This window comes from Podarcis pityusensis (genome assembly GCF_964106645.2).
Source record: "Podarcis pityusensis genome assembly, chromosome: 2".
NCBI lineage: Eukaryota > Metazoa > Chordata > Lepidosauria > Squamata > Lacertidae > Podarcis > Podarcis pityusensis.
Genome location: NC_138029.1, coordinates 125,279,035 through 125,302,605, shown reverse-complemented (window position 1 = coordinate 125,302,605; position 23,571 = coordinate 125,279,035). Strand labels below are relative to the sequence as shown.

The following is a 23,571-nucleotide window of genomic DNA, read 5'->3' as shown; positions in this document are numbered from 1 at the left end:
ATTAAAGAAATGCCCCCTCCCCAGCTGGACTTGGGCGGGGGGGTGGGTGAGTTTTTGATGCTGTTTCTTTCCAACAAAAAGCTTCTCCAGATATCCTCTTGGGACTTTGTCGGGAAGGAGAATCAAAGCTCCAAGCGGTGGGAGATCTGGTCTGTCCTGCAGGATTGGCCCAGCGCAGAGGTGCTGAGGGACTTTCTCTGCCGGTGCTGCCAGCCTGACTCCTGCCTGGCCTCGTCCCCTTCCAGGTTGCCAGGAGGGCCTTCTAACACTAAAGGTCTTCTAAAGCCCACCACCTGGGCAATGCTCACACAAGAACCCTGCAAGGTGGGCCAGGATGACAGCCAGATTGATGGGCGGGACAGAGGACAGAGTTGGTGGGGCTATGGGGCTGACTCTGAGCTTTGTCCAGGAGCTGCCTGCCTTCCAGGGATTTTTTCAACCCACACAAAAGCCCCCCAGGAGGCAGCTGGGAAGTGATGGAAAGAGGGTGTGGCGCTGGGGAAATTCCTGAGGGCCAGAGAGAGAGACAGAGGTGACTTGAGGGCCAATTCAGCCCTTGGGTCTGAGGTTCCCCACCCTGCAGTTTGGGTGCTGGGCTTCCACCAGGGAGACCCTGTCTCCCATCCCCCTGCTCAGGAGGGATGCCCTGTGCCCAGTTTGGACCCCCTGATTATTTCTCCTCCTGTCCTTCCTCACAGTGTAGGGAAGATAAAAGGGGACACACACACACACACACAGAGAGAGAGAGAGAGAGAGAGAGAGAGAGGTTCCTAAGAGGAAGGACTAGGGGGCCATAAGCCACTGAACTCTCCGGCAATATCTCTGTCCCCTAAACTACAATCCATGTTAGCGCATAGAGGGCTCTACATATTTCCATCTGCTCCGCTTGGATGGAGCTTTTTCACCCTGGTTTCCCTTATTTTCTTCATTCTAAATGTATCAAAGGGTCAGAAAGTAGTTTCCTGGATGGCTGTTTGGAGGAAAGGAAAAGTTAGGTCTATTGACCATAATGCTTTTTGCGAAGCTTCATTAAGAGTTTTGGATTTGATCCTAGAACTTTCCAAACCAAAGCTGAATGTCCCCTAAAGACTGAGGCAACTTATAGTATTATAAAGTTCCTGTAGAAAGGATTACATCCTTCCAGTTCCCTGCCTTTGTAGTTAGAATTTATGAGTATTACTTTATGAGTATTGATATTTGTAATTTGTAACAGGTATGCTATCTGTGTAAATGTATCCCGCCCTAATTAAATCCATCTTTCTGTGAACCGCCCTGGGACCTCCGGGTATAGGGCGGTATATAAATTCAAACACTTCTTCATTGTTCTCCTAAAAGAGCTTCTCCCTGCATTGAAGTGCATCGTGGCAACAGCTGAGAGAGTCCAAGAAGTGGCCCAGTTTACGCCTCCTCCAAATCGCCTACAGACAGCGTAATGGCCTCTGAGGCACTGCTTGGACCGTCTCTTCTTAGAGGTGGAGTGGAAAGAGGAGCCATGCAGCTTCCTCAGGTAGGGAAAGAGCATGGGAAATCAGGGAGGAGGGAAGAGGCACAGATGGGATCAGCCAGCCTCCCTCTGTGTTGAGTGGGGATGATGGGGATCTAAGAGAAGCTCTGTTTTCTTCTTCTTCCAGGTCCTCTTGATCTTTGAGGAGGTGGCTGTGTTTTTCACGGAGGAGGAGTGGGCTCTGCTGGATCCAGGCCAAAGAGCTCTGCACAAGGAAGTCATGGAGGAGTTGACCTTCTTCGGACTTCCGGAACGCCGCAGCCACGGGAAGGAGCGCGAGCCTGCCCTTCGGGGGAGTCTCGAGCAACACGGAGGTCTAGAGGGGTCACGAAGGCTCCTTGAACCTCGTAACCCCAGGAGGATTATCCTGAGGGTCAAGGTACCCAGCGACGCTGCTCAAGCTCCCCTGTATTGTCGGCGTTTAGCAGGGTTTGAGCTGCAGCACGAAGGGGATGTAACAGACACCGTGTTGTGAAGCCTCAGGCTCCGTGTGAAAGCGGTGATCCTCCGACAACAGTCATAAAACTGGGAAAAAGCAAACCAACTAAGCTGATGGAAAGATTAACTAAAGAACCCAGCGTAAAAGGATTACGAGAGGCAAAAGGCGAAGGAATCCACTACCGGCGGTAAGAGAAAATGGAGTACAACGTAAGGCTGGGAGAGAGGGAAAAATAAAAAAAGCTGCTGCTAAGTGGTTGTAGAAGAGAGACCTCAGATACAAACTATAAGGACTCTGAGGCAAAGTAACAAATGAAAATATCTTAAGGGACTAGAAAGAAGTGAAAGGAACTTTTCTGTTCAACTTGGCGAGATAGCAGCACTAACGACCGGGAGGAGATTGCAGGGGCGGTTTCTTGGCAATTAACCCCTTTGCATGCCGTCTGTGAACATGGTCTGAGTCAAGCAGCATACGCTTAGAGATTTTTATTATTTACACCTCTTTGTTACTCACACCTCTCATATTGGAAAAAAGGATAGAAACTGCTATTTTACTCGGAGCAGTTAAAAGAGTGAAAAACAGATCGGCAGCAGGAGGAGGGAAGACGCGGAGAGGCAGCGCCCTTCCAGTGACGTTTGGGAGGAAAAAGAGATTTGTTTGTTTGGAGAAAGCACTGAGCTTCCGTACCAGCACCTCACTTCTTGTTCTTCTCCCCGACATAAAGAGCTATAACCTAATATTTTGGCTGAAGAAGAGGGGGTTTACTTTCTAGATTAATTTACTGCTACAGCGGAAAGAGACTGAGAACTTTTGGAAAGGTGGAAAGTGTAATCAGGACGGTGGGTCAGGACTTTTTGCTATATATAAAAGCTTCTTCCCTCAGGAGACGTCCTAATTTGGTCCTGCCCCACACCCATGTGCCTGCTTTTGGATGAAGACTCTCCCCACACTCTGTTTAAGTTCCAGGGACTATTGGTCGCTGGGATTCAAGCCAATGGTTTCAGCAACTTTGGCGGTTATTTCTGTGTCTCTTATACAGCTCTTCTATGAACTCTGCAAGTTCTTTTTTTTTGCTCTGTGCCACTTGCTGATATTTTGGTCACCCTCTGCCTCTCCCCATTGTTTGATTACCTTCTTTACCTTGATCGCTTTTCCCTATCCTCCCAATAGGCTTCTTCCTTTTCTTTGGTACGGTACCTCCTTATTCTTAGCCCCCCCCCAACAGCTGATAACCAGTAACCTATGAGAACAGTTGTTGTGTGGCGCGGGGAGAGAGACAACTGGCCGTGAGACCCTACGGAAGATAATAGATCTAGGACTTGGAAAGTTTACAAGGCGCCACCCTGTGAGAGCGGTGGGGACTATTTCGGAAGGAATCTACGGGAAGAACAGAGAAAGCCCTCCCTGCCAGGGGAGGGAGAGTTTTCAACATGAAAAAGGGGGTGGGAACACCATCAGAAAGGAGGCCATCCAGACAAGAAGATGGGAAGGAGGGGAGGGAAATTAAGGACTATGACAGTTTAATGGTTGAGATAAGGAAGGAATTTAAGCATAATGAGCAATATATTGAAAGAAAACTACTGGAAGTACAAGATACATTGGACAAAAGATTGGAGGGGGTGGTGGGAAAATTAACAGGAAAAGTTAAAGATCTATCAGTAAGAGCCAAGGTGCTTGAGGACTCAATGAAAAGGGTGCAAAAAGACACAAAGGATAGTAAGAGGGACTTGGACAGGATTAAAGTAGAAGTTAAGGAGATAGGTAAAGTACAGGAAGAATTGTTGGATAGTATGGCAATGACCCAGATGAGACAGAATCAAGTAAACTTGAAATTTAGAGGAATCCCAGAGGAGACAAATGAGAACATAAGATTTAAAATGGTGAAAGAGCTGGCAATCTGGTTAGATAGAAAGGAAGAAGAGATAAGCTACTCGTTGGCAAATATTTTTCGGATAAAAACAAAATCAGCTAAAGCCAAGGGGAAAAGACTGCCAGGAGATGTATTAGTTATGTTCAATTCGATGGATATGAGAAACGAAATACTGAAACAGAATTATAACAAAAGGTTATATATTGGAGGAAATCCAATTATCATATACAAAGAGATTCCTTCGAGGTTTCTTCGAAGGAGAGATGCCTACAAAAAATTAACTAACCAACTGAAGAAAAATGGGATCCTATATAGATGGGAATTTCCGGAAGGAATTTCATTCTATTTTAAGGAAAAAAGATTCAAACTGTCCAACCCTTCAGAATTAGAAAAATTTGCAAGAAGATATGAGAAAGAACTTGGAAAGATGGTGGGGGGGGGAGGAGGATGGTGAACAATCGGGGAGTGGGGATGGAGGCAGAGAGAGTGGAGAAGGAGAGAGGGAGACAAATTCAGGAGAAGAGAGGGAAGGAGAAGAGATAGACGATAAAAAACAGTAGATTTAATCTAGACTTGTTATCTTATTATTTGCATACAAGTGTGTTGCTGCCAAGAGGGCCAAATGGAGTCCTGCAGGCTTCCGTGTGCGACCCTGCTCCCTCCGTTCCGGCAACGCTTCTGACCTCCTTGGCTGGCTTAGCAGAGTAATCGCAGCGGCAGAAACAAATGCAGTGTGTGGGTAAATAAAGGTCAGACTTGACTCAGCCTGTCTTGCTTATCTCCAAGTCTTTATTCGTGTAGTAAAACAGCTCATAAATCTCCTGGTGAGACAGCGCACATTTTTCTCTCTCGCCTTTCTTCCGAGCAAAACACAGACTGAAACACCCAGAGCAAAACCACTCCCCGAATGTGTCTGTAACCACGCCTCTGGAATGTGAGACATCATTCAGAACTCTTTAACCCTGTAAGTTCTGAATCCCTTAACAAAGTGATGGCTCTAAAAGTTCTGACTTGGAACGTGAACGGACTCAACAATAAAAATAAAAGGAACCAGATTGCACATATTTTACTAAAAAAGAACCTCTACTTAATTTGCCTACAAGAGACTCATGTAATAAGAAAGCATAAGGGAATTTTAAGCAATAAGAGATTAGGATTGGATTTTGTGGCTTCAGATAGAGTTAAGAAACGAGGAGTGGTGCTATATATAAAGGAAAAACCTGATCCAAAATTATTGTATAAAGATGAACAAGGGAGAATGATTGTAGTACAGATTATGTTTCAAGGAGTAAAGATTATTGTCGTCAGACTATACGCACCTAATGACAGAAAAGCAGTCTTTTTCTCTGAATTAGGTATTAAGTTAACAGAGTGGATGGATCAAAAAATGATAGTGATGGGTGACTTTAATGGGGTGGTGTCACCAAACCTGGATAGATCAACAAGAAAACAAGAGATTAAGGAAGGCAAGTTACCGCGGACATTTTTTGATTTGGTTGATAATATGGGACTAATTGATGCGTGGAGATTCAAAAACCCTACTGTAAAACAATACACTTTCTTCTCAAACCCTAACCAGAGTTGGGGGAGAATAGATAGTATCTGGATTACTAAGGAATTGATACAGAACTTAATCAAATCGGAAATTCTCCCACAGACTATATCGGATCATAACCCAGTATATCTAGAGTTAAAGGGTAAAGAGGTTAGAGTACTTAGATGGAGAATGAACGAACCTCTATTTAATGATCAAAAGATAGTGATTAAGGCAAAAGAAACAATTGAAGAGTGCTTCAAGTGGAATTTAAATAAAGGGACAGCTTTAGAAACGGTTTGGGACGCAGGGAAAGCCGTCATGAGGGGCTTTCTAATTCAGAAAAACAGCCATCAAAGAAAAGAAAAAGAGAAAAAGAAGGAGGAGATTTTAGTACAGTTAATGGAGAATGAAAGACAATTAACTATTAAGCCAGGTGATGAGACTATAAAACAAAAGATAAAGTTATTACAAGCCCAATTTTCTATGATAGTAAACCAGGAGATTGAGTGGAAAGTTAAAATGTTGAAACAGAAGAGTTTTGAATCTGCTAATAAAATAGGGAAATATTTGGCCTGGCAACTAAGAGAAAGGAAAAAACAAAATACGATCTGTAGGATAAGGGATGGAGACAAGATAGTGGAAGACCCAAATGAAATAAAAAGGTTGTTTCAGAAATACTATAAGGATTTATATAAAAGAGGTAAGGAGACAGGCTATGATATAGAACGCTATCTGAAAGAACATCATTTACAACAGATACCAACCGAAGAAAAAGAATTACTAAATCAGCTGATTACAGAGGAGGAGGTAAGGAAGGCAATATCAAAGATGAAAATTGGTAAAGCGCCGGGGCCAGATGGTCTGTCAGCCAAATATTATAAAGTATTAAGTGATCAAATAAGCCCAACCCTATGTGAAGTGATGAACAATATTTTAAAAGGGAAGACCCCGAACACCTAGAAGGAAGCCTATATTACATTAATTCCTAAAAAAGATGTGGATGCCTTAGAGGTGAAAAATTATAGGCCGATTTCGTTATTAAATAACGACTATAAACTGTTTGCGGATGTAATGGCAGAAAGATTAAATAAAAAGTATTAAATAACAGAATCCATAAAGATCAAACGGGCTTCCTTCCAGGTTGACAATTGAAGGACAACGTAAGAAATGTGATAGATATCATAGAATATTTGGAAACCAGAATAGACAAACAAGCCGCTTTGATTTTCATTGATGCCGAAAAGGCCTTCGATAACGTTTCTTGGTGCTTCCTGAAAGAAAATCTAAAAACGATGGGGCTGGGTGAAAGATTTAGACAAGGTATAGAAGCTATCTATAATGAACAAAAAGCTAAGCTAATAATAAATAACTCGACATCAGAATTTTTTGACATATCTAAAGGGACTAGACAAGGCTGCCCTCTGTTCCCTCTGTTATTTATAACAGTACTTGAAGTACTTACTAAGAGACTGAGAGAGGCAGCGGAAGTGAAAGGGATTAAGGTAGGGACTAAAGAACATAAGATAAAAGCTTTCGCAGATGATATTGTATTAACTCTATTTTTTAAAAAAATATATTAATTGAAATTTTCCGCTTTAATACATTAAAACAACAAAAAAAATTAAAAACACATAGTTTGCAATCCTTATTTTCCTGTAACATATTTCCTTGACTTCCCCACACCTCCCCTTCTTATATTCCAATTCAAATTTGTTAATTCAACAAGTTCTTATCCCAATTTTTAATCTTTTTATATTTAATTCATTTAAAAAAACCAATTTTATCTTATAAACCTCAATGTTTGTACATCAGTTCTCAATCTTAAAACTTTTTTCTAAAGTCGACCCAAATTCCCTTCCACGAATTCCCCAATTTTCATACTAATAACATGACAAAAATAAAAAGAAAGAAAAAAAAAGAAAAAAACAGATTATAATTATACACCCTTTGGATTCCCAAACCCCACCCCTCCCCTTTCCCGGTTTCAATCCCCAACAAATGTCCATCAGTCTTAGTCTACTATCAGCCTGGAGATCTCACGTCCGAGGCTCTTAATTCTCTCTCAATTCCTCTCTGCCGGTTTTTTTGATAGTCCTTAGTATTAAGCACCAGATCTCGGAGGAGCTCTGGCCCTATAGGATCCATGTTTCGACTTCCGGGTTAGCGCGATCGGTTAATGGCGGATTCCCTCTGAGCTCCGGAGGGAATCGGCTCTACTGAGGACGGGTCCTGCCGCGGCGGCGACGCGGGGACCCTCAGAAACCACAGGCGCGGAAGCCTGTGGACTTGGTGACTCGGTGGGCACCATTTGCGCCCCCCGACCCACAAAGAAGCCTTTTTAAAGGCTTTGGAGAGGGTGCGGAGAGCGGCGTGGTGCTGTGAGTAGACCGCTACTTCAGTGGAGTGAAGCCGCGAGCCATGGCCGGAGAGTGCTGACTTTTTTCCTTGAACATTTGGGCTGAAAAAGAAATAACCCGTGAGTAGTACGGAATTTGGATTTAAAAATCTTCTTTTCTTTGAATTTGGAACGATCGGGGGAGTGCTAAAAGGAAGTCCGCCCCCCTTTCATGCAGACACTTAAAGCAAGAATTGGATAACTAAGGTGGAGAGACCATCTCTCTCTTTGTGAGACAAAAGTTATTAATTTCACGATTGGCATAAGAAGTTTTGTGCTGGAGGATGAGAACTGAATCTTAGAAGTTGATGTGAAACCCCCCCCCCCGATCCGGGAGCAATCCGTGAGCGAGCCTGCTGAGGAGACATAAGGAGTTTGACAGCTGTCAAAGGAGCTGTCAAACGAGCTTTCAACGCTAGAAAGATTTGTTATCTACTATCTTTGAGGACTAGATGAGTTACATTTGATCTCAAGTTGTTGGAAACAAAGAAGAAATAAATAAATAAATAAAGTTACCGACTGTTGGAGAAGGACTACTAAGTAACCAGAATCCCTCTAGGGGGGATTCTGAGACATTACAATGGCTGCAGATGGAAAATTACGGGCCGAGCTAGAAAAAATGTTTCTTCTCGTGGGAATGTTACAAGACCAGAGCACAGCTATGGCTACAAAGCTTGCGACCTTGAATCTTAAAGTAAATAATCCTGTTGACTGTGTTAAGGACTTGACAAAAAAATAATTCTGCAGCTGAGTCAGAAGAGATATTTTCAGAACTAGAGGAGAGAGAAGGAGGAGCGGAAATATTGCTGGTGGAAAGGGCCAACCAGAAGCCTACAATTGTGGAATATAAAGAAAACAAGGAAATTGTGGATTACAAAGAAAACAAGATTCGGATTATGGGAATCTGGACTGAAATTAAGAATGAAGTAGGGAGTGATCCCTTTATGGGAGGATCGGAAGAATTACGGATTGCAAATTTGTTCAAGATGAAAGGGGAAGCCTTTGGGACACTTGGAACATTTGGACTTAAAAGAAGCAAGAAATATGATTGGGGCTCCGTTTTGGAATATGGAGGACTGGCTGGAAGAAACTTGGATTTTACTGGGATAGAGCTCCTTCGAGACCCGATGCCCAACATAAAGGACTATCAACAAAACCGGCGGAGAGGGACTGATGGAGATTTGAAGGCCTCGGACGTGAGAAATCCAGGCTAAGAACTGATATTGTGGATATTTTCTGTTCTGGGGGATCGAAACCGGGAAAGAGGGGGGGTGAGCTTTGGAATCCAAAAGGAGGACAATTGTATGATTTTTAAGTTTAGGTAGTGTGTTCAGTAACTAATATTTAAAATTGGGAAATTTGTGGAAGGGAACTTAGGTCGACCTTAGAAAAGGATGTAAAGTTTATAATTGATGTAAAAGTTAAAATTGGTTAATTAAGAAGAACTAAATTAAAAAAGGATTACAATAATATTGTGAAGATGAGAGTAAGAACTTGCTGAGCCAACTATTGGAATTAGGATGTATGAAGGGGTGGTGCGGGGAAGTCAGAGAATGTGGTTAAGAAAGTAAGGATTTGAAATTATACATGTTTGTCTTTGTCTTTGTGTGTTTGTGATGTCACTATAAAATGTGAAAACCCAATAATTTTTTTTTTAAAAAAAATATAGGATCCATGTTTCTTCCAGCCATACCTCCATACTTAAAAGTGGAGCCCAAATCTTGTTTCTTGCTCCTTTCAAATCCAAATGTCCCCAAAGCTCCAACTTCCACCTTAATCAATTTTATAATCCTTGGGTCTTCAGATCCGCACTTGATGAGATCTCTCCATTCTTCAATCTCCAATTCAAACCAGATTTTCGTCAACAAGTTCTTATTTTCCTTTATAGCCATCATGTCAGACCCCTGGCTCTCCTTTGTCATCTGCGACATTACGTCTCCTCCTTCCTTTTCCTCAGAAACAACATATATCTCTTTTTCCACACTCTCAAAGCTCTCGTTTCTCCTCTTGTCCAGCTGCATGAACTTCCTGAATCAAGTCCTTATCAAATTCAATGAGTTTGTTTACTGTTAAGTCCAGAGTTGTAACATTAGTAGCCAAAACATCAATTTGGCCTTGTAACTTTCCCAAGAGAAGAAAAACTCTGTCCAGTTTAGCTTGAATTTCCCCTCCTTCAGCCATTGTTGTAATGTCCCAAAAACCCCTCTAGAGGGATTTTGGTTACTTAGTGTTCCTTCCAGTTCAAATCTAAAAATCAAGTTAGTTTGTATCAGTTCTTCCTTGTTTTCAACAAATTGTAACAAAAATTGTAACAGATATAACCAGCAGAAGCAGCAGAAACAAAGTTCTCTTTTCCCGTCTTGACAGCTAATTTGACAGCTGTCAAACTCTTTAGTACCTCTTCAACAGGCTCTCTCACGGATCACCGGGTCCGGGGGGGTGGCACTTCAGCTCCCAAAATTAACTCTTATCCTCTAGTAGAATTACTTATACTGCCAAATCGTGAAATTAATATCTTTTACCCAATAAAAGGAAAAAAGTTCTCTCGACCTTAGTTAGCTGGTCCTTGCTTTAGATTATTTATAAGACGGGGAGACGGACTTCCTATTTGCGCCTTCCCCGATCGTGCCTGATTCAAAAATTTTTTTTCTTTACAAGTCCAATTTCCGTACTACTCACGGGTTGTTGCTTTAGAGTCCAATTGTTCACAAGAAGATGTCAGCGCTCTCCGACCATGGCATGCGGCTTCACTCCGTAGGAGAAGCAGTCGACTCTCAGCACCGCGCTGCTCACCCCGTCCCCCGTTCCGAAGCCTTTAAAAAGGCTCCTTCGCAGGTTGGGGGGGCGCAAATGGTGCCCGTTGAGTAACCAGGTTCACAGGCTTCCCTGCCTGTGATTTTTGAGGGTCGCCGCGTCGCCGCAGCGGCAAGACCCAAATCCTACGAAGCTGATTCCCTCCGGAGCTCAGAGGAAATCCGCCATTAGCCGATGGCGCTAACCCGGAAGTCCGATATTGTATTAACTCTAGAAGACCCGAAAAATAGTATGAAAGAAGCCTTGCAAAAATTTGAAGAGTTTGGAGCGGTGTCAGGCCTCAAGATTAATAAAAATAAGACTAAAATGTTGACTAAAAATCTAACTAAGGAAGATATTGTAGAACTAGAACAAAAGACGGGAATTATGACAGCAAAGAAAGTGAAATACCTTGGAGTGTGGATATCAGCGAAAAATATTAACCTATATAAGGATAATTATGAAGTCACTTGGAAGAATATTAAGAAAGATCTTGAAATCTGGGAGAGATTGAGGTTATCTTTTCTGGGGAGGATAGCAGTTATCAAAATGAACGTTCTCCCCAGAATGTTATTTTTGTTCCAAACCATTCTGGTACTAAAAGGTCTAAAGCAGTGTAAAGAGTGGCAAAGAGCCTTAGCGAGATACATCTGGCAAGGCAAAAGACCACGAATAAAAATGAAAATATTGGTAGACAAAAAAGAAAGAGGGGGATTCTCTCTACCGGATCTAAGTTTATATTATGAAGCGGCGTGTTTATTGTGGCTGAAGGATTGGATAAGATTGGAAAATAGGGACATCTTGGACTTGGAAGGTTTCGATAACAGGTACGGGTGGCACTCGTACCTGTGGTACGAAAAGGTGAAAGTTCATAGAGGCTTTCTAAATCATATTTTTAGGGGACCACTATTCCAAGTATGGGAAAGAAATAAAAATATATTGGAAAGGAAGACACCTTGGTGGATTTCACCAATAGATGTGTTAACTATAAAAAAAATAAACATGGAAGGGAAGAATGCCACCTATGAAGAACTAACTTGGAAGACAGATCAAGGGATTAAACTTAGACCATATGAAGAGATCAAAAATTTATTTACAGGGTGGTTGCAATACCACCAAGTAAATGACCTGCTAAAAGAAGACAAAAAGAAAGTAGGATTTGAAGATAAAAAATCTAAATTTAATGTAGAAGTTATAGAAGGTAAGAACAAAACACTGTCAAGGATGTATGATATTTTGCTGGAGTGGTATACAAAAGATGAGGAGGTGAAGGAGGCCATGACTAAGTGGGCGATAGACATTGGATATAACATCGACTTTGAGAGGTGGTTAGAACTATGGAACAAGAATATGAGATTTACGGCATGCACGGCACTAAAGGAAAACCTGTGGAAAATGATCTACAGGTGGTATCACACACCAGTGAAATTAGTGAAGATTTATAAGTTGAAGGATAAAAGATGCTGGAAATGTAGAGAGGTAGAAGGTGACCTCTACCATATGTGGTGGTCGTGTAGCAAAGTGAGAGGCTTTTGGGAATTGGTTTATAATGAACTTAAAAAAATCTTGAAATATACATTTCCCAAAAAGCCAGAAGCTTTTTTGTTAGGAATGGTCGGTAAAGAAATTAAAAAAGAAGACAAGATCTTGTTTCTATATGCTACGACAGCTGCAAGAATTATGTTAGCACAAAATTGGAAATTAGAAGTAATACCCAACATAAGTGATTGGCAGGTTAAAATGATAAATTATGCTGAGCTTGATAGAATATGAGGAAGATTAAGGGACCAAGACGAACAGAAATTTCATGATAATTGGAAGAAATATTTAATGTATATGGAATCTAAATCTCAGGTGACACTGGCGGGGTTGAAATAACTCTAACAGCAGGAAAGGCCTATGTAAAAGAGTTAAAAAGTATGCGACTATATAATTTATTCAATACTTACCAAAGGAGTGGAGGGAAGTCAAAGGCTCAGTTGAGACTAACTCAGTTATATATTTTATTTATGATTTGTGAAGTGGATATAATTTGTATAAGGTATGTGGTGGATTTTTTGTTTATGTTTTTCCTGTATATATGTGCAAATATGAATAAAAATTTACAAAGGAAAAAAAAAAGGAGAGGCAACGTGCAATCGGTTGCAGATGGAAGGGGCGTCCTCTCCCCCAAACAAGGTTTGCATTGCAGGATCCTCTTGGAAGCGGAGATCAACCAGACTCCGAAGTGGGGGAGACATTTTGCTTCCCGAGACGAACTAGAGAAGGGCTCTCCCCCCACCCAGCCTGATTGGAACAGGGAACCAGTTGTGCCAGTTTCACCCCACGACCGTGGGTCCCCAGGGCTGTGGGTGCCATTCAGTATGCATGGCCCTGGCACCGAAATTTGTGGGTGCCCGGCCCCTTCATGGGGAAATGGGTGGGTGCTCGGGGACCCAGGGAGCTGGCACCTATGCACTGTAAGGCACCAGGTGACATTCCCCTCCCCCATTTTAGACCCAGCCTCCTAACCCGTTTTTACGTATTTCTTCACACTCAGCCTGGAACACCCCCCTCCCTTAGCCTCCTGCGTCAGGGAGCCAGTCTGCCCCCCTCCCCAGCTCCCCTTTCAGAAATCCTAGTCTGAGAGGCTGAGGTTGATTTGGCACAAAGGAAAGAGCCTTGTTGGGTTTCCCATGTTGGGGGTGGGGGTTGCTGTGCTGCTTTTGTGTCCCAAAACTGGAGGGAAGAGGCGCATTTTTCATTTCTTGAAGCATGAAAAAGCACCTGTCAGTTTTCCTCCTGCTTGGCAAGGGAAATGGGCCCATGGTTGGCAGGATTTGAAACTGATCAAGGTCTGAGAAGCCCTTCAAATATGTTCAAGGCAAAGACTGGAGGAATTAAAGAAATGCCCCCTCCCCAGCTGGACTTGGGGAAAGGAGAAGGGAGAACAGTTTTTCATGCTTTTTCTTTCCAAAGAGAGGCTTCTCCTGATTTCCTCTTGGGACTGTAATGCTTTCTGCAAAGCTTCATTAAGAGTTTGGGATTTGATCCTATAACTTTACAAACCAAAGACTGAGGCAGCTTACAGTATTATAAAGTTCCTGTCAGTTCCTGCCTTTGTAATTAGAATTTATGAGTACTGTATTAATTTATTGGTATTAATATTTGCAGTTTGTAACAGGTATGCTATCTGTGTAAATGTATCCCACCCTAATTAAATCCATCTGTCTGTGCACCGCCCTGAGACCTCCGGGTATAGGGCAGTATATAAATTCAATTTATTATTATTACTATTATTATTTCTTCATTGTTCTCCTAAAAGAACTGCTCCCTGCATTGAAGTGCATCGTGGCAACAGCTGAGAGGGTCGCAGAAGTGGCAGCGCAATGGCCTCAGGGGCACCATCGTTTGCACTGTCTCTTCTTAAAGGTGGAGTGGAAAGAGGAGCCATGCAGCTTCCTCAGGTAGGGAAAGAGCAACGGGAGCAGGGAGGAGGGAAGAGGCACAGATCATAGAATCATAGAGTTGGAAGAGACCACAAGGGCCATCGAGTCCAACCCCCTGCCAAGCAGGAAACACCATCAGAGCACTCCTGACATATGGTTGTCAAGCCTCTGCTTAAAGACCTCCAAAGAAGGAGACTCCACCACACTCCTTGGCAGCAAATTCCACTGTCGAACAGCTCTTACTGTCAGGAAGTTCTTCCTAATGTTTAGGTGGAATCTTCTTTCTTGTAGTTTGGAACCATTGCTCCGTGTCCGCTTCTCTGGAGCAGCAGAAAACAACCTTTCTCCCTCCTCTATGTGACATCCTTTTATATATTTGAACATGGCTATCATATCACCCCTTAACCTCCTCTTCTCCAGGCTAAACATGCCCAGCTCCCTTAGCCGTTCCTCATAAGGCATCGTTTCCAGGCCTTTGACCATTTTGGTTACCCTCCTCTGGACACGTTCCAGTTTGTCAGTGTCCTTCTTGAACTGTGGTGCCCAGAACTGGACACAGTACTCCAGATGAGGTTTGACCAGAGCAGAATACAGTGGCACTATTACTTCCCTTGATCTAGATGCTATACTCCTATTGATGCAGCCCAGAATTGCATTGGCTTTTTTAGCTGCCGCGTCACACTGTTGGCTCATGTCAAGTTTGTGGTCAACCAAGACTCCTAGATCCTTTTCACATGTACTGCTCTCAAGCCAGGTGTCACCCATCTTGTATGGGACCACCCAGCTTCCCTCTGTGTTGAGTGGGGATGATGGGGATCTAAGATCAGCTTTGTCTTCTTCCTCTTCTTCTTCCAGGCCCTCTTGACCTTTGAGGAGGTGGCTGTGTTTTTCACGGAGGAGGAGTGGGCTCTGCTGGATCCTGGCCAACGAGCTCTGCACAAGGAAGTCATGGAGGAGAATTATGAGATGGTGGCCTCTCTAGGTAAGGGCAGATTTTTATTCCTCCTGGCTGTTCAATGTTGTGAATCTCCTGTTTGAGCCATTTATTCATGTTGTGTCTTCTTCTTTGGCGATTCCTCGTCGCCGAGTAAGATTGTCTTCCATGAACATGATCTTACCAGTGTGTCCGTAAGGGACACTGGAGTTCAGTTCTAGATCCACACATCCTTCCACAGTGGGGACATAGGTTTCCGAGGAGATGTTAATCACAGCGAGGGTTTGCCAAACGTGTTTTCCTCTTAGCTTGTTTCTCCCTTTTGGCCTGAGTTTGTGCTTCTTCAAAGTCCATAATGCCTTTGGTAAAGGTTATTCTCCAATTGGAGTTCGCGCTGGCCAGTGTTTCCCAATTTTCTATGCTTATACTGCATTTTTTTAGATTTGCCTTGAGAGCATTCTGAAACCTCATTTTTGTCCTCCGGTATTTCTCTTTCCATTCTTAAGTTGGGAATAGAGTAGTTGCTTTCAAAGACGATAATCAGGCATCTGATACTTGGCCATCTTGTCTTGAGGATACTTAGAGTCCAACCACATCTGGAGGGCCATAGATACCTAACCTCAGCACAGAAGATTTCTCTTGGTGCTCAGTGTTACATGGGAGTGGAAGGTAGAACTGGATACTAAGGGTTCTTCAGGCTATTTTTAGATTTCCTTTCCTTTCCGAAAACTTTAGTACATACGAGAGGGAGGGATGCTGGAAGTGTTAAAATCAGAGAAGGTCTGATTGGTCTTGCTGTGTGTTAAGTCCTCTGGTTCTCTTCCTTGAAGACCTAACAATATTTTATTATCTCCCACTTTAAACCAGGTGATGGAGGAGGCAATCAGAATTTTGAGGGGCCATCTGTGAAGTACTTCAGTTTGAGTGAACACCTTAGCACACAAAATTACACAGGGGAGAAACACTTTAAATGCATGGAGTGCGGAAAGAGCTTCAGTAAAAATGGAAACTTTACTAGACATCAACTAATTCACACAGGGGATAAACCATTTAAATGTTTGGAGTGCGGAAAGAGCTTCAGTTTAAAAGAAAGACTTACTGTACATCAACGAATTCACACCGGGGAGAAACCATTTAAATGTATGCAGTGTGGGAAGAGCTTCAGAAAGTGTTCACACCTTAATATACATCAACGTATTCACACAGGGGAGAAACCATTTAAATGTATGGAGTGTGGGAAGAGCTTCAGTGAAAATGGAAGTCTTACCGTACATCAACGAATTCACACTGGGGAGAAACCATTTAGATGTGTGGATTGTGGGAAGAGCTTCACTCAGTGTTCACACCTTAGTATACATCAACGTATTCACACAGGGGAGAAACCATATAAATGTATGGAGTGTGGAAAGTGCTTCATGTGTAGTTGGGAACTCAGTGTGCACCATCAAAGTCACACTGGGGAGAAACCATTTAATTGTAAGGATTGTGGGAAGGGTTTCAGTAAAGGTTCAAAACTTACAATACATCAACGAATTCACACAGGGGAGAAACCATTTAGATGTATGGAGTGTGGAAAGAGCTTCAGTCAGTGTTCACACCTTAGTAGACATCAACGAACTCACACAGGTGAGAAACCATATAAATGTATGGATTGTGGGAAGGGTTTCAGTGAGAGTGGATCTCTTAGAAGACATCAAAGATCTCACAGAGAAGCAGCTGTTTAAATGAAAGGAGTGCGGAAAGTATTTCAATTATAATGAAGTTCTTAAATAACATCTGCTGACGGTCACGGGAGAGAACCCATTTAGTTTTATGGAGTGTGCCATGTTTTTCCCAGAGAGTTCACTTTGTCCCTCATATCAGCAAACTCATATAGGGAAAAATCAATTCTAAATGCATGGAGTAATTTTGATTTTCTGATGTTTGTATGGAAAGGTGTACATATATGTATTAAGGCAATGAAGGTAATGTCTCATAACAATAAGTATATGAAAGATGCAATGTACTGTTAGACATGTGCAGAATGTGACTCTCGAGGGCTCACTGAGTGTGAACATGTGCTGAGAGTCCGTTGATATTTGGTCTTTGGCAGAGAGAATTGGGAATCCAGAGTTGGGAAAAGTGGAGCACAACTGTGGTGTTTAGGAAGCAGGATTGGCTCTGGAATCCTAGAACTGTGGAGTTGAAAGGGAGTCCAAGGTCTTCTAGTCCAACTCCCAGTTATAAGAAGAGCATAAATTCCATTTTTATAGTTGCCATAAATGGACACTGATAACACAGAAAGACTGGAAAGTAATCCTTAAACTATTCGACCTTGTTTATATTTTATAAATTCATTGTTTTACAATAGCTTCTCTTTTTTATATGTTATTAATTTTTCAAAAATAAGAAAATGAAAACAACCACCATACAAATTCATAAACAAAAATAGAAAAAATGACATTCCCCATGTCCCTTCCCTGGTTCCATTATTTATCATCATCCCACATGTCCATTGTAAATTTTAAAAACCATTGAAATTACTTATTGTCCATTCATAATATCATTACTAGTTCTAGAATCCTGCTAATGTATTAACCTGTGTCCATTGCTTCTGCATATATGCAGTGAAGTCCTTCCAATCTTCCTTAAATTCATTGTCATCTCTTCTTCTTATTTTCAATGTCAATTTTACCATTTCAGCATATTCCATTAGTTTGACTTTCCAATCTTCTTTGGCTGGGACATGGATGCCAACAGGGTCTCTTTGTCTGCCAGGATTGCACCTGGGACCTCCTGCATGCAAAGCATTGAATTCAAGACCTTTAAAAAAAATATATCATTTTTTTCAAATACTGTATTTGCCATAATATTACAGGATGATCACTCCAATCCTCAATCCCACATCACGGTCATGTTGGCTCCCCCAGTCCCCTCAATAGGAACCCAACTACCCATCTGCTTGGCTAGACATTTCCAATCATTATATACCCTTCACAAATACCTCTGTGATGCTGAAGATGATGGTGGTGGCATTAAAGTATTCTGCCCTTCTTCATTCAAGGGAGACCAGATTGTGCCAAAAGTATATTTTTTGGAGATGTCTTTGTTTAGACACAGATGGAGTGTGAGGCGTTCTGTATGGTTCTCCACCTCCTTTTTCATCCTCTCAACCACCATCCTGTGAGGTGGGCTGGGCTGAGATGCAGCGACTGGCCCAAGGTCTCCAGTGACGGGATCTGAACACAGGTCTCCCAGGTGCAACACAGGAGACACTGCAGCACCTTGACTTGTGATTAAGACGTTTTGATGGGCTTCCCAAGTCCAACCTTTTCCTGAAAAGCACACAACAGCGGCCCCAGTGCACAGGAAGACGCTTTCTAGTGCTATCAGATCTTTGGTCCACTGAGGTCAGGTTTGTCCTCACTGACAAACATGAACTTTGTGCATGCTCTGGTTTTGGGGACAACCCATATTTGTAATGATTTTGGGTGGTCTCTCAGTTACCACGTCTGAAGTTTTAAAGGGGCTCCTGTCCTCCTTGCAAGGGGCAGAAAGACTCTGCTTGCAACTGATGCAATGAAGACCAACTTGCCTTGTTTCCTGCTGACCCATAGCAGACCTTTCTAGGGGGTTTGGCTGCAAAGCCAACCCAAACCTTTTACAACAACAGCCTGTACAGTGGTACCTTGGGTTAAGTACTTACTTTGTTCTGGAGGTCTGTCCTTAACCTGAAACTGTTCTTAACCTGAAGCACCACTTTAGCTAATGGGGCCTCCTGCTGCTGCTGTGCTGCCGGAGCACGATTTCTGTTCTTATCCTGAAGCAAAGTTCTTAACCCGAGGTACTATTTCTGGGTTAGCGGAGTCTGTAACCTGAAGCGTATGTAACCCAATGTACCACTGAAATAGTATCCCTTCTCATGTGACCAAGCCAGCCGAAATACAGCCCCACTTAGGCTCTTTTCTGCTCCAAAGGAAATTTCCAGTCATGCCTCACTGTACACATGCAGGCACATTATAGAGGGTCACCCCCCCCCCCAATTTCAGTGTACATTAAACAATTAACAGGAAAGAGACCTTTCTTGGTCCCTCTCCTGTAGCAAAATATCTTCGCCCTGCTTTCTCCCACCCAACGTGAGGCTGGGTTGATTTCCTTGCTTCAAAGAGGATCTTGAAATGCAAATGTTTAGAGGAGGGGGAGAAACCCCCGTCTGCAGCTGGATTCCCTGGATCCACCTGCCCAACACTGCAGATCCCCAGAGGTAAGGTGTGGGGAGGGGAGACTTTTCATGTCTTCATCTCATCCCCCCCTCCCAACCAAATCCTTTCCTTTCCTCCCCTTCCTTCTGGTGGTTGAATGCTGTGCAACTTTACTCCCCTCCCCTCTTTATCATTGCACCCAGGGCCCCCCATACCTCCCACCCTCCTTTCGCCTCTCTGCTGTGGGGAGGAGGCCACTGTGAATTATTAATATCAGCAGCAGCAGTTCCCGCTCTGATCTGGCCGGCAGAGACTCGGGGGGGGGGGCTCTCCAATTTCTGGTAACGCAGTGGATTTCTTAATAAAAACTATAAAGGAAACATGCACTATGTACAAGCAAAATATTTAAATAGCTACGTTTCTACTGGCAAGACAGGGGGCGGGGAGCACAGGAAGGAAATAAGGTCGGGAGGTTGCCATGGTCGGAAAAAGGCTGAGGGACATTGGGCTTGTCGCCGGAAACCCCCCCCCCCCATCTCCTTGACACGTGTTGCACAAGCACCACACTCACACATGCACACATCTCCCCTTCCTGACCCTAGGGATGTCCCTTTTAGAGGGCCATCCCTTAAAGCCTTCCGTAAATAAGGAAGCGCTGATCTTCTTAAAAAATAGCATTTATTTCTATATTTCTTCCACGTTCCGCTCTGCCCTATCTTTAGTACGAGTAGACCAGGCGCATAAACTCCAGGTCAGCCGGCAGCCGTTTCAGCCAATCAGTGTTACCGAACAGCGCCCCTTGTGGCGGCCACGCTGGTACTGCAGGCAGCAGGCCCTCGCTTCTCTGTCTTTGACAGCTTCCTAATACAAAGTTTCCGGGTTCAATTGACCGTGACTGATTTAATCAAAATGTAGCAACCACTTCCTGAGGAGTGAAAGTGCTTGAACTTCAGCAACGGTATTCTTCATAAATTCACCATAAATCAACCGTACGTCGGATTCTCATCGGACCACTTTTATTTTACTCCATATTACAAGGACTTTCAAAGGGGGGTGGCTTGTCGCCAATCAGCCATGATCCCTTGACCGAGCAGGCACGTACTCTGCAACCCTCCCCCTGTTGACACAGCAACCTTGATAGTCGCCTTGATGGACTCAGACGGAAGACTATCAAGGACACAATGAACTGCATATGCTAGTGTATTCAGCACGGACTATGACAAAGGGACTGTGACCCGAGTCCCCTCAGGGGGCAGGAAATCGCGCCCTTCCCTTTTGTTCTCCGAAAAGGCTTATGGCAAGGAGGGGAAGGGGGCCCCGCCAGGTGTCAGGATACTCGGATTACCTGTGCGACCCCTCCTCTGGCTCCTCCTGTTTTTTAACGTAGTCATGATGTAAATATGATGTATTTCTAGGGGTGTAACTTAGAGGATTAGGAACTAATAAAAGTTGGGGTCTTCCTTTGTTCGGGGCTTCCATCTTGCTTCACCTTGTGGGCGGTGGGAGTCCTGTCGCGACAGTCTTTTCCTAAATAAAGACCGGGCCTACTGGCTGCTGTTTTGCTCTGACTTGCTCTGGCTGGTGTCTTTGCTTTTTGTCCAAGGGAGCCCTCAGATTTTCCGTTAACAGGCTCCTTGGGGGGGTGGGTCCCTTCCCATTACATTTCTAGGTCTCCGCTTGCAGGGAGGGGGCAATCTCCTGCCCCAACCCCGTCCCCCTCGGTCAATGAACTCGCTTCCTAGAGAGGCAGGAAGGGACGGAGGAGGGCGGGGGGGGTAGAGGCAATGTTGAGGGGTGGGGTCTCCATGCACATCCTCGGAAGAGAAGGAGGCCTGCAAAGGAGGAGGGGAAAGGTGCAACATTTCGGGAGGGGGTGATTTGGGGTGCAGGGAGGGAGAAGAATTTGCTTTCCCTCCCCCTGAACCTACAAACAGGGCAGCAGGGAGGGGGGAAGGATGAAGGGGGGTGAAAGAAGGAAGGGCTCCCCCTTTCCCTCTGCAAGTGGCTGCGGGGGTGGGGTCCTCTCCCCCAAACAAGGTTTGCCTTGCAGGATGAACCCCAGAACCCTGAACTGCCGCCCCCTGCCTCAGTCGGGATCATGAAAGGATAGGAGCCAACTCATAGGAGCCCGAGGGGTCTTTTCCCCTCCCCATAAGATATTTGAGAGGGCTGCCCCCACTATTTTATTCAAGTTGGCATCCCTGTATGGGGCGGGGAGGGGATATGGAGGGTGGGAGGGAGTCTAACTTGGTGCGGGGGAAGCAGCTGGAGAACAGAGTCGCCTCTGGAGCGGGAGAGAGGGGGGAGATTTCGAATTGGGTGGGGGGGGTGAGAGATAGACAATGTCAAGGGGAAATCGGCCTCCGGAGCTTCCTGAGTAAGAAAGAGGCTGATGTGAGAAGGAAGGGGGAAGCCCCCCCAGCTCCCCTTTCAGAAATCCTAGTCTGGCCAGCTGAGGTTGCTTTGGCACAAAGGAAAGAGCCTTGTTGGCTTTCCCATGTTGGGGGGTGCAGTTGGGGAGGGGTTGCTGTGCTGCTTTTGTGCCCCAAAACTGGAGGGACGATGCACATTTTCCATTTCCTGAAGCGTGAAAAAGCACCTTGTCAGTTTCCCTCCTGCTTGGCAAGGGAAAGGGGCCTATGGATGACAGGATTTAAATCTAATCAAGGTCTCAGGAGCCCTTTAAAAAGCTTCAAGGCAAAGACTGGAGCAATTAAAAAAATGTCCCCTCCTCAGCTGGACTTGGGGGAAAGAGGAGGGGGGATCCGTTTTTCATGCTTTTTCTTTCCAAAGAGAGGCTTCTCCTGATTTCCTCTTGGGGCTGTAATGCTTTCTGCAAAGCTTCATTAAGAGTTTGGGATTTGATTCTAGAACTTTACAAACCAAAGCTGAAGGTCCCCTAAAGACTGAGGCAACTTACTATTATAAAGTTCCTGTAGAAAGAATTACATCCTTCCAGTTCCCTGCCTTTGTAATTAGAATTTATGAGCATTAGTTTATGAGTATTGATATTGAATGAATGGGTTTATGTGCAGTCAGTTTGAAACTAACCCAAAATCCCCATTTTTCCTCCCCCATTTCTAAAATGCTCTAACTTGAGCTCTTCAGCCAAAACCCAGCTGTATAAACAAGTGCTCAAAGAGCTCTCCTTTATCAGTCTGTGGCAGCCTTGGCTGTTCCAGTGTCTATCTTATCTTACATCCTTGCCACACTCTGACGCACAGACTGCACAGACTTAGTCCGGGAATGGCGCCAGGAGTTGGTGACCTCTTGCTCCGAGATAAGAGAATAGGAACAGGAATAGGAACACCCTTTTATGGTCAAGAGTACTGGAGCAGGAACATCTGTGATGTATAAGCTGACGTGGCTGGATTCCTGCGGAAGGGGGGGAGGGGGCCTGGAGGATATATTTACTGCATGAAATGTCTCATTTCTTTGGACTTGCTGTGGACTGACCACGCAAGTGCCTTCTGCTATCCGGAGAGCAGAATAAACACTTTCTCTGAATCAACCTTGGTGTCATTTGATTTCCTTCCTCCCTCCTGGGAGCAACGCAGACCCCACCAGTCGGTGAAGTCTAATAAGGCTGCAATATTTATAATTTGTAAAAGGTATGCTATCTGTGTTTTAAAATGTCCTCAAGCAGTTGGTGGCATTTTAAATTTTTATTTCTTTTTTTCCTTTTTTCCTTTGTTGGGGGTGGGTGGGATGGATATTTGGTTGGGGATTAATTTTAGTATAATTGTTCTGTTTTTGTTTTTTGTTGTTTTATTGGTTGTGTATAGTTTGTGTTTTATTTTTAAGGGGTGGGATCAGGGCTGCCTGGGAGTGGGGCCCCAGCCAACACAATGGCTGGGACAAGTTCCATGGGGGGGCGGGGAGCACTGGGACATCCGATCTTGGTGATCATGGGCAGGAGGAGGAGTTACGCTAAGACCAGACCATGTCATTACCGAGGAGGCAGGTTTAGTCGTTGTTTGAAGACTATCCCTGCCTCCAGGTCTGGCCTTGACCGGATGGATACTGCAATCAACAGGGGAAACCCACATGACCTGAAGGTGTTGCTGTGTAATGCCAGGTCAATGATGAATAAAATCACTGCCATCCACGACTTGATTGTGGATGGAGGACTTGCCCTGGCATGTGTGACAAAGACCTGGTTGGATGAAGCAGATGGGCCTGTCCTTGCCGCTGCTTGCCCACCAGGTTTCTCTTATGCACAGCAACCCAGGTCATGTGGGTGGGGAGGGGGGGTTGCAGTGATTTTTAGGAAGTCATTAGCTTGCATCAGGCATCCTACTGGGAAGACCCAGTTCTCTGAGTGCATGTTCTGGAAGTTGGGCAATAGGGGCAGTACAGGATTCCTTTTGGTGTACCGACCTCCCCACTGCACCAAGGATTCCCTGTCTGAGCTGCTTCAGGTCGTGGCGGATGTTCTCCTGGAGACACCTAGTTTGGTTGTCCTAGGGGATTTTAACATCCATGCCGAC

The 23,571-nt window shown here is 44.1% G+C and overlaps 3 protein-coding genes and 1 long non-coding RNA gene across 9 annotated transcripts in view; 3 read left to right on the top strand and 1 right to left on the bottom strand.

The window, feature by feature from the left end:
• LOC308469846 (uncharacterized protein) overlaps nucleotides 1–23,571 on the top strand; it is a 40,121-nt gene that overhangs the window by 830 nt on the left and 15,720 nt on the right. Inside the window, exon 1 of one of the 3 annotated variants that reach the window (XM_080992870.1) lies at nucleotides 305–324. The exons of 1 other annotated variant lie outside the window; for it this stretch is intronic. The gene's annotated coding sequence lies outside the window, so the exon portion shown is untranslated. Of the gene's footprint in view, nucleotides 1–304; nucleotides 325–12,701; nucleotides 12,717–23,571 lie in introns of those variants that run through there. One more of the 3 variants, XM_080992868.1, reaches the window with a different exon arrangement.
• Nucleotides 1–23,571, top strand: part of LOC308469763 (uncharacterized protein) — a 44,965-nt gene that overhangs the window by 14,662 nt on the left and 6,732 nt on the right. For 2 of the 3 annotated variants that reach the window (XM_080992684.1, XM_080992682.1), the window contains exon 1: nucleotides 22,504–22,692. The exons of the other annotated variant lie outside the window; for it this stretch is intronic. The gene's annotated coding sequence lies outside the window, so the exon portion shown is untranslated. Of the gene's footprint in view, nucleotides 1–22,503; nucleotides 22,693–23,571 lie in introns of those variants that run through there. 3 annotated transcript variants of the gene reach the window in all.
• LOC308469960 (uncharacterized protein) lies at nucleotides 1,388–16,802 on the top strand. 2 transcript variants are annotated; one of them, XM_080993113.1, is made up of 3 exons: nucleotides 1,388–1,507; nucleotides 14,822–14,948; nucleotides 15,768–16,802. In XM_080993113.1, exons 1-3 carry the CDS (start codon nucleotides 1,433–1,435, stop codon nucleotides 16,622–16,624), a joined length of 1,059 nt encoding a protein of 352 aa, XP_080849239.1. In that variant the 5' UTR covers nucleotides 1,388–1,432; the 3' UTR covers nucleotides 16,625–16,802. The 2 variants fall into 2 exon arrangements, with proteins under 2 accessions (XP_080849239.1, XP_080849238.1); XM_080993112.1 differs by lacking the exon at nucleotides 1,388–1,507 and adding an exon at nucleotides 13,827–13,984.
• Nucleotides 16,947–19,549, bottom strand: LOC308470235. The gene is made up of 3 exons (XR_013982288.1): nucleotides 18,934–19,549; nucleotides 17,878–18,845; nucleotides 16,947–17,702 (listed from the first exon to the last, which is right to left on the bottom strand). It is a non-coding gene; the product is annotated as an uncharacterized lncRNA (long non-coding RNA).

Coding starts and splice junctions, on each gene's coding strand:
- LOC308469960 (XM_080993112.1), top strand. CDS start 13,907: ATGGCCTCAGGGGCACCATCGTTTGCACTGTCTCTTCTTAAAGGTGGA. Junction 13,985..14,821: donor GAGCCATGCAGCTTCCTCAG/GTAGGGAAAGAG, acceptor TTCTTCTTCCAG/GCCCTCTTGACCTTTGAGGA. Junction 14,949..15,767: donor TGAGATGGTGGCCTCTCTAG/GTAAGGGCAGAT, acceptor ACTTTAAACCAG/GTGATGGAGGAGGCAATCAG.